The sequence below is a fragment of the Thamnophis elegans genome, chromosome 17 (genome assembly GCF_009769535.1).
Source record: "Thamnophis elegans isolate rThaEle1 chromosome 17, rThaEle1.pri, whole genome shotgun sequence".
Lineage (NCBI taxonomy): Eukaryota > Metazoa > Chordata > Lepidosauria > Squamata > Colubridae > Thamnophis > Thamnophis elegans.
The window spans coordinates 5080249-5090174 of NC_045557.1; the positions used below are offsets into that span (position 1 = coordinate 5080249).

Here is a 9926-nt window from a genome sequence, read left to right on the forward strand (position 1 = left end):
TTTAACCTGCTTTCGAACTGCTAGGTTGGCAGAAGCTGGGACAAGTCACGGGAGCTCACTCTGTTACGCGGCGCTCGGGATTCGAACTGCCGATCTTTTTCTGATCGACAAGTTCAGTGTCTTAGCCACCTATTTTACCCAGGTTGAAATATCCTGCCCAACCTGGTTAACAGCAGCCGAGCTACCTCGCCGGGTTGTTGTTGCAGCAGGGAAAATAAGAGGAGGGGGCTACAAGGTTCATTGCCCGTTTTATAAGAATAATAAAACGCGGGACGCCAATTCAATAAATGCGTAAATAAATTGCTAGTGGCAGGGCCCGTCTGTCGCGATCCCTTTCCCGCAGACGGGCTGCTTTTTCACTTTTATACCACCAGAGGGCAGCCTTCCTTCTTCTTCGGCCAACCTCCGCCAGAGCTGGGGGATTCTGGGAGTTGAAGTCTCCCCGGCTGAAAAGCCGCCAAAGCCGATGCTTAGCCAAAATTAAACCGGGATGCACCAAACCATCGTTCGGGAGCGCAACCCCGCCGGTTGTCGTGCAAAACAACCCCAAAAAACAACAACACCACATACACACGCAAACCGAGCCTGGAAAATCCTCGTTTTGCAGAGGCTGGTTATGTTTTATTCGGGTTTTATTTTTATTTTTTTCCCTCCCTCTTTTTTTTCTCTCATTCTGTGTTTTGCAAATGTCACTTGTGGAAGAAAGAAAGAAAGAAAGAAAAAAAAAACCAAAACAGACGAATCGAGAGCCGACGGAAAATATTTCCACCCTGCGGCGGGGGTGGGGGTGGGGTTGTCCCTGACGTTCCTTAAATAAAGCAGGGGGGGGGGGGAAGGTGTCGGGCGTGGAAGCAGCGAGTGAGCAAGCGGCAGAGGATGAGAGACGGACGGAGGAAGGGACCGCCGGGGGGGCAGACAAGTGGCCGGGGAAGGAAAGGACTTCCTGCTGCTAAAAAAATAGAGGGGGTGGGGGAAGGGGTAGCTTTGGGCAGGGGGCTGGGCCCAGCAGCATGGGAAAAGGGATACCTGGGGCGGCGGAGGGGGTGTGTCTATTTGGTCACTGATACATGGGGGAGGAGAGTGGGGTACGAGAGGAAGAGAAAAAACGGGGAGCCCAGGACGACGACGAGACAGGAGACCCTATTAAAATTATTCACAAGCTCGGAGGGGCTGCCCAGCAGACAGACATTCGTTGTGAAATGCAGAAGCTGGGGGAGACCCCAGACCCTCCCCTCCCTCGTGGCTCTACCAAACCCCAAATCTCCCTCTTCCTCCCCCCCCTCCGTTTCGAGGAAGGGTTACGGGAAAGGACAAAAAAAGCGATGGGCTGGGAGGGAGGGAGGCACTGGGGAGAGGGGTGGCTGGGAGGAGGGTGGTGGTGGTGGGGAGGTGTTGAAAGACCTTTGGGGTGGGTGGAGAATCGAGGAAGAGGAGGAGGAGGAGGGGGGGGTCTTCAGGAAGGGCCAGGGAAGGAATGACATAGTCTTGGAGGGGGAAAAGGAAATCCGGGTGGAATAAAAAGGAAACACCGTCAAACAGATGCAGGAGGAGTGGCTTGTGTGTGCGCGAACAGCCTTCATTTGGGGGGGGGAGAATCTCCTACTTAAGGGGGGGGAGGAGACGAGGAAGCAGGCAGAGGGAAGGAAGGGTGGAGATGGGAAGTCTTAGCTTTGGATTACCAAACAGGGAGAGAGATTTGGGCTGGGGGGGGTGAGAAGAAGGGGAGGAAGGGGGGGATGAGACCACCCCCCTTGCAGTAAAAGAAAATGCCATCCAGTTCCAGCCTAAAGGAGAGGGAGACCCCTATCCCCCCCCCAATCAAACAAGAGACCCCCGCCTACCCCCAAAACAAACAGGAGAAGGCAGGGAAAGCTTGGCCTGGCGAGACCCCCCCTCCCGGCCTCTCCCGCCCTCTCCCGCTTCCCTGTCCAGAGTTAAAAGGGGAATGGAGGGGGGGAGGGTTACACAAACGGCTAAAGACCCCTCCCTACAACTCGGAGCAGCAGCTGCGCTGGAAGGGAGGAAGGCCCCGTCCCCTCCGGCACGGAGGTATCATCCGGAAAGCCGCCTTCGGAGAAGGAAAAAAAAAAAAGGAAGAGGAGGAGGAGGAAGGGGCTGGACGGTGGGGAGGGGGGCAGGACCCCGCTGCCCCGGCCTGTCGCAGGTCCCCCCCCCGGCCCTCCCTCCCGCCCCCCCTTCCCTGCAAAGCCATCATGTCCCTCCTGTTCAGCAACAGCCGCCGCCTCCTTGTTTGACCGGAGTGCTGTCGATTCTCAAGTTGGGCCGGTCCCCGCCGGCTGTGGCCCCGGGGCCCATCCGTTTCTTGATCTCGGCCGCCATGGTCATGAAGGACTGCTCCACATTGGTCGCGTTCTTGGCACTCGTCTCCAGGAAGGGGATGCTCAGTGAGTCGGCAAACTCCTGGTCGGAGGTGGGGAGGAGACAGAAGAGGAGGAGAGGATGAGGAGAACGAGCGAGAAACCAGATCGGGATTCCGGGGGGGATGGATGATGAGTCCTCAGACTTACGACCGCCACTGGGATCAGATGAACGCCAAAGAGACGCTTCCGGTTCCCAAGGTGAGATGCTCCCACCCGCCGGACGCCCCCCACTCTCGGTCTTGAATGGGAATGGAGGGACAGTGTTGTGGCCCGTCCAGCTGCCAAATTAGAGGAGGGGGAGGCGTGGGAGTCAGGGTCAGCATCAGGGCAACCTGAGAGCTCGGAGGGGGGAGAGGGGATGGAGCTGGTAGAGAGAGACAGAGGCGGAGTCTGGGCCGCCTGTCTGCCCTCAGAAGGAGGGTCAACAGCCGCCAGGGCTGGAGGTGGCTGATGAGGAAGAGGAGGGACAGCTGGGTTTATTGCCTAGAAAGAAAGCCGAGAGCAGAGGAGAGGAGAGCAGTGGAAATCTATGGGCCAGTCCTTGGGCCAGAAGAGCCACCGCTGCTAGCGAAGCCCCACCCTAGCTCTGGGGATCAAAGGCAGGGGGCAGAGAGGAATAGGTGTGGTGGACAACTATTAACCTCACGCATGGACAGACTTGTTAGCCTGTGGTGGGAGACTTTTTGCCGGGGTAGCGTTGATTGATTTCAGAGGGTTGGCCGTGTTTGGGGAGCTGGGTCAGAACAGAGAGACCCTGACACCCCCACAGCTGGAGGCTCACCTTGGCGGTTGTGTAGTCCACCACCTTCTTTGTGGTTAAGTCACACTTGTTGCCGACGAGCAGCTTGTTGACGTTCTCGCTGGCGTAACGCTCAATCTCCTGCAGCCACTGCTTGACGTTGTTGTACGATTCCTGGACGACGGAGGGAGGAGCAAAGTGAGTATTGAAGGAGCCAGGTGCTACTCCCATACCCATAACTCTTGAGGGGGATCTTAAAGGCCGGACTGGCATTCCCCAGCCACGATTTCCATGCGGGAGGACTTCAAACTCCCAGAATTCCACGCGGGAGGACTTCAAACTCCCAGAATTCCACGCGGGAGGACTTCAACTCCCAGAATTCCACGCGGGAGGATTTCAGTTCCCAGAATTCCACACGGGAGGACTTCAACTCCCAGAATTCCACGCGGGAGGACTTCAAACTCCCAGAATTCCACGCGGGAGGACTTCAAACTCCCAGAATTCCATGCGGGAGGACTTCAACTCCCAGAATTCCACGCGGAGGACTCAAACTCCCACAATTCCACGCGGGAGGATTTCAGTTCCCAGAATTCCACGTGGGAGGACTTCAACTCCCAGAATTCCACGCGGGACGATTTCAGTTCCCAGAATTCCACGCGGGAGGACTTCAACTCCCAGAATTCCACATTCGGCATTGCCAAAGGTGAGATTTCTGGGAGTTGAAGTCCGCACAGCTGGATGTGAGGAATGGATGCAGCTTTGGGGCAGAAAGACCAAGGTTTTGATACCCCAGAGAAAAGTGTCTTTCCCTCGGGGGTAAAAAAAATATTCTCCCACGGACCTCCGATGACCCCCTTCAATCCTGAATTTCCAGCATTCACGCCCAACTTTTCTGCAGCTGTTTGCCAAGGCCAGGACTTCAAACTCACAGCAATGGCCTTTAGCTGGTGGGACGGCCTGCTTCTCCTCCCACCCCCCCTGTAATTATTATTTCATTATTTCAGGGGAGCTAAATTGAACTCCCAAGCAAATTTTTTAAAAAAACACCCCAAAACAGGTATGGAACAAAGGCGGAGAAATGATGCGACACGGGAGTTTGTCTCCGCTTCGATTTTTGCGCCATGCCCAAGGTGTATAATGAGCCTCCATGGTCCTGTCCCTCTGCTGCTTGAATCACACACACACACACACACACACACACACACACACTCTTACCTGATCCGTTACGTCATAGACCACGATGATGCCGTGGGCCCCTCGGTAGTAGCTGGACGTGATAGTCCGGAACCGTTCCTGCCCAGCTGTGTCCCACTGGAGGAAGGAGAAAGAGCCGTTAAGCACTCTCATCGGACAGAACCTCAGGCCCAAAACCAAGACGATTCTTCCAAGCTGAGCTCTTGATTGTTTCTCACCCAGAAACAGTCGGTGTGTATGAGAGTTCATGACTTGGAAGAGACAAGGCAACAAGGTCGGCCAATGAATAGGCAGAGCAACTAAGTCGGCCAATGGGGGCGGTTTGGAAACTGAAACAGGATTTGCTGTGTGAGCAACAAGGAGACAGCAAGGAGCCTGGGCGTGGCTTAGCTCAACTGCTCTGTACTAAAGCTTCCGAGTCTGTGCTGAGCTCAAAACTGGTCTGCTTCTCTGGACTGAAACGGAAACTTTTAGAAGTATTTAGAATAACAGAGATGGAAGGGACCTTGGAGGTCTTCTAGTCCAACCCACTGCCTAGGTAGGAAACCCTATACCTTTTCAGACAAATGGCTGGGGCATTCACGACTTCTGGAGGCAATTTCTGTTCCACTGATTAATTGCTCTTACTGTCGGGAAATTCCTCCTCAGTTCTAAGTTGCTTCTCTCCTTGGTTAGTTTCCACCCATTGCTTCTTGTCCTGCCTTCAGGGGCTTTGGAGAATAGCTTGACTCCCTCCTCTTTGGGGCAGCCCCTGAGATATTGGAAGACTGCTACCATGTCTCCCCTGGTCCTTCTTTTCATCAAGCTAGACATTCCCAATTCCTGCAACTGTTCTTGGCATGATATGGGGACATTCTTTCTAGAGTCTCAACATTTTTTTTTACATCGTGGTGATGTAACTCTCAGGGGCTCTGGGTGGCTCACACACTTAAAAAATTAAGGCAAAAATAAGTAAAAACAAGGAACAGAATGTGATTTCAAAAACTGGGTGGAACAAAGCACAGCCCTTCCTACACATTTTTTAGATGAGTTCTAGGTCAGTATTTTTCAACTTGGCAATTTTAAGAGGGATGGACTTCAGCTCCCAGAATTCCCCAGCCAGCATGCTTGAAGATGGGTGGGCTTCAACTCCCAGAATCCCCCAACCAGCATGCTTTAAGATGGGGGGAATTCAACTCCCAGAATTCCCCAGCCAGCATCATTTAAGAGGGGTGGGCTTCAACTCCCAGAATCCCCCAACCAGCATGCTTTAAGATGGGGGGAATTCAACTCCCAGAATCCCCCAGCCAGCACCATTTAAGAGGGGTGGGCTTCAACTCCCAGAATTCCCCAGCCAGCATGCTTGAAGATGGGTGGGCTTCAACTCCCAAAATCCCCCAATCAGCATGCTTTAAGATGGGGGGACTTCAACGCCCAGAATCCCCCAGCCTGGGTCCTGGATCTAAAAGCTACATCCAAAGATGTAGTTTAATTGTTCAGAAAAAAAAGGATTTTTTGGTTTTTAACCAGAGGCTCCTTCTGGCTCCACATCTGGAAAATGAAACCAAACCCTGACCCAGGTGGCCATCCAGCCTTCAAAACTTACAATCTGCAGCTTAATGGTTTTGCCGTCCAGTTCGATGGTCCGGATTTTGAAGTCTACCCCGATGGTGCTGATGTAGCTTTCCGTGTAGGTGTCATCCTAGAACAGAGGGGGGGGGGGGGGGAAGGAAAAATTACATCACCGCAGAGAAAAATGATTCATTCCATCAATCCTAGCTTTGATCCCTGTTAATTAGCCCAACCCGTAATTCTAACCGTCAAAAGTCTCCAAACAATTGCAAAAGATAAAAACAACCCATCTTTTTAAATCAATGCATCTCCCTTGGAAATGGAATCCAGGAGGACTCTAATCTGTGGCTAACAGCTAAAGGAGTTTCATGGAGGGGAAATCCTTTTTTCCCCCCTCCAAACAAAAGGGATTTAAGATTGGAAGGTGGGGCAGATAAGGAATTCCAGAAGCACAATTCCTGGGTTTTTTTTTTATTTTTAAAAATGCTTTTATTTCTCTTGGCCTCACCTTCCCTCAAAACACTCCTAAATTAGCATCCGCTTTGCAACGGGAGGATTAGTAAGAAAAATAAGCCGTTTTGGGGGGTGAATTGTAGATACTCACGGCAAACCGTAACAAGAGGCAGGATTTCCCTACACCGGAATCTCCGATAAGCAGCAACTTGAACAGGTAATCACTGGGGGGGAAAACACACACACAGACACATAAACAGATCAAAGTGGGACAGGAACTTATTTAAATGTGTTTCTCAAGCTCTTGGGTGGGTGGGGGGAGACTTAATATCCAGGTAGTCCTCGACTTACGGCCACAATTGAGTCTGCTGCTCAGTGAGACGGTGGCTAAGGGAGTTTTGCTCTGTTTTCACCACGATCCTTGCCACCGTTGTGAAACGAATCGTTGCGGTTGTTTGGTTGGTAACATGGTTGTTAAGTGAATCTCTCCCCCCCCCCCCAATTAAGAGAAACTGCTCACTTAAATGGACTGTTGTAAAGTAAGGACTGCCTCTAATTTATCTCAAGGCTGGGCTCTAGGGAGGAGAGTTTTGGCCGTGCTTAATGCCTGCGTCAGACCAGCTAACTCAAGCTTTCTCACCCAGAGGTTTTGGTGAAGGGATTCTGGACTTCAAGCCCCAGAATCCTCCTGTGGCCTTGACCTTTGCCCTGGATTGCGGAAGATCTAGGACCGGGCGAGCAAGTTATCTGCCCCTCCCCAAGAGGCGAAGGGCGGCGAATGAAGTCGATTGGCAGAGGAAGTTTCTTAACCGAGCTTCCCGTGAGTGGCAGGCAGAGGGAGGCGGAGGGGAAGCGGGCGGCGAGAGAGTCACGAGATGGGTGCGCTGGCACTTTCCCTGACTTAAAAGGCCAGGAGGGAGGGGCTGCCCCTAATCGAGGGAGGGGGAAGGAGTTTGTTCGAGTGGCCGGATGCTGGGGATGTTGTGGATTCAGGCTCCAGGCCCAGGCAGTGCCAATCAAGGAGAATTACTGGTAGCTCAGGGTTGAAAGGAGGTGCGGCAGCACTGATGAAGCTACCTAGTAGGGTTGTGAAACGCCTGGGAGGAAACAAGTCAGCTCAGAGGGCATCGAGGACCCCAGTCCTCCTCCTCCTCTCCCCCCCCCTTCTCATTGTCCTTTACACCCTGAACCTGACTCCCTTTCAAGGCTGATGATGTTACCTAGTTGGGTCATGAAACATCTGGAAGAAAACCACCAAGCTCAGAGAGCACCAAGGAGCCCACAGTCCTCCTCCTTTTCCCCTTTCCCTTCTTTTCCTCCTCCCCTCCACAAACCCCACTCCTTTCTCACACTTGATGATGTTACCTAGTTGGGTCATGAAACGTTTGCAAAAGTTCAGAAAGCATCAAAGACCCCACAGACCTCCCCCTCCTCTCCCTTCTCATCCTAAACTTCCCTCTCTTCTGATGGCGTTATCTAGTTGGGTCGAGAAATGTCTGCAAAAGCTCAGAGAGCACCAAGGACCCTCCCCCCTCTTCCTTTCCCCCCTCTCCCTTCTCCTTCTCATCCCAAACCTCCCTCCCTTCTGATGATGTTACCTAGTTGGGCCATGAAGCATCTGCAAAACCACCGTTTGGATAGCCCAAAGGACCCACAATCTTCCTCCTCATCACAAACACTACCTCCTTCTAGCACTGATGATGTTACCTAGCTGGGTCATGAAACGTCTGGAAGAAAACCACCAAGCTCAGAGAGCACCAAGGACCCTGCACCAGAAATTGGTTTCTAGTCCCGTGGAGGTTCAAGCTACATCCGACCCCAGTTCCTAACTTCAACTCAAGGGAACGAGGGTTATAAGATAGGATGTAAAAATAAAAGTTTCCCGGGCAAGCAGACTGCCTCAAAAGCCAGCAGTCACAGGTAGTTCTCAACTCAGCCCCAAATTTGGGTTGCTAGGCAAGAGAGTGAGTTCCGCCCCCTTTTCACAACCTTTCTTTGGTCGGTTTATAAGCCTAAATACTATTGCCGTCTTGTCTTGTTGGTTAAGCAATTCATTCCAGTTGCTAAGTGAAGCATAGCCATTAAGTGAGGCATGCAGTCGTTAAGTGTAGCAAGCTTCCCCTATTGATTTTGGTTGCCAGAAGGCTGCAAATGGTGATCATTTGACACCATACACACACACACATACACAGAGGGACAGCGCAACCGTCACAAATATGAGCCAGTTGCCGATGTCTGAATTTTTATTGTGTGACCATGGTATGCTGCTATGGTCGTTAAGTGTGAAAAACTGGTTACAAGTCACTTTTGAAAGTGCCGTTGTTTAACTTCCAACAGCCACTAAAAGAACACCTGTAAATTGAGGCCTATAACCAGATTATCCAGGCTGACAGTGGCCAAGAAAATAAAGGGCAATTTTGATCATACATACATACATACATACATGCCGATTGCTCAATGCATAATATTTCCACCATCCCACCAGCTTTTCAGAAGGAAGCAACTGTCCATAACCACAAGACGACACTTCCTAACGCCAACAGAAAAGTCTCTCCTCCTGCCCTGCTCCAGTTTTTAAGACCACAAAAAATTGCTTTTAGCCTAGAAAAACATCCTCCCGACATCTTTAAGATGCAGGGCTGTGCGGAGCGAAGAGCAAGGCTGCAGTTCTGGGGCATGAAATATTTAAGGCTCCATAGATCCGAGGAGGATAGAGCCAGCGCAGGTTGGGTTTCCTGCAATCCTCCGCGACACGCGAAGGTGCTTAAGTTTTCCCGGCATTTTGCACCCCTTGGAAGGTAGGCCACGAATCCACCACAATTCCAAGGTGTGCCACAAGCACGTGGCAGCTGGGAGTGCAGGAAGTGAGCTGTCCCTAGTTAATGCAACGGGGAAACGGCTGAATGAGACACACCCTGGTGGCACTTGCTTAAAGAGGATGAGCAAGGCAACCACGATTGACATCTGTCAAAGAGGACTTTGGACAACTCCGGCTGGTGGCCGGAGATGTCAAATAACTTAAATGTTGAGAATTTGGAAAAAGTGGAGAGAAGAGCAATTAGGATGATTAAAGGCCTGGAGACTAAAACACGTGAAGAACGGTTGCGGGAACTGGGGATGTCTAGTTTAATGAAAAGAAGGATTAAGGGGGGGGGGGGGACATGAGAGCAGCCTTCCAGTATTTGAGGGGCTGCCCCAAAGAAGAGGGAGTCAAGCTATTCTCCAAAACACCTGACAGCAGGACGAGAAGCAATGGGTGGAAACTAATCAAGGAGAGATGCAACTTAGAACTAAGGAGAAATTTCCTAACAGGGAGGACAATGAACCAGTGGAACAGCTTGCCACCAGAAGCTGTGGGATGCTCCGATACTGGAGGTTTTAAAGAAGATATTGGACGGCCACTTGTCTGGAATAGGATAGGGTCTTCTGCTTGAGCTGAGGGTCGGACTAGAAGACCTCCAAGCTCCCTTCCAGCTCAATTCTGATTAAAAGCCAGATGTGGTTTGAACACCATCGCCTCCCATCTCTATCTACCATCATGAGTGGGAGGTGTGCTAGGCCACACAGGTTCTAGAGAACATGAGTGGCCTAATCAATGCTGGTAGGTA

At 51.7% G+C, this 9926-nt stretch overlaps 1 protein-coding gene across 1 annotated transcript in view; it reads right to left on the bottom strand.

The window, feature by feature from the left end:
- Positions 1 to 581: 581 nt before the first annotated feature.
- Positions 582 to 9926, bottom strand: part of LOC116519932 (ras-related protein Rab-1B) — a 13613-nt gene continuing 4268 nt past the window's right edge. Inside the window, exons 2-6 of the mRNA XM_032234036.1 lie at positions 6470 to 6542; positions 5900 to 5995; positions 4336 to 4431; positions 3163 to 3294; positions 582 to 2421 (exon numbers count right to left, since the gene is read on the bottom strand). Coding sequence (XP_032089927.1) covers positions 2227 to 2421; positions 3163 to 3294; positions 4336 to 4431; positions 5900 to 5995; positions 6470 to 6542 — 592 coding nt within the window. The 3' untranslated portion in view covers positions 582 to 2226. The remainder of the gene's footprint in view (positions 2422 to 3162; positions 3295 to 4335; positions 4432 to 5899; positions 5996 to 6469; positions 6543 to 9926) is intronic.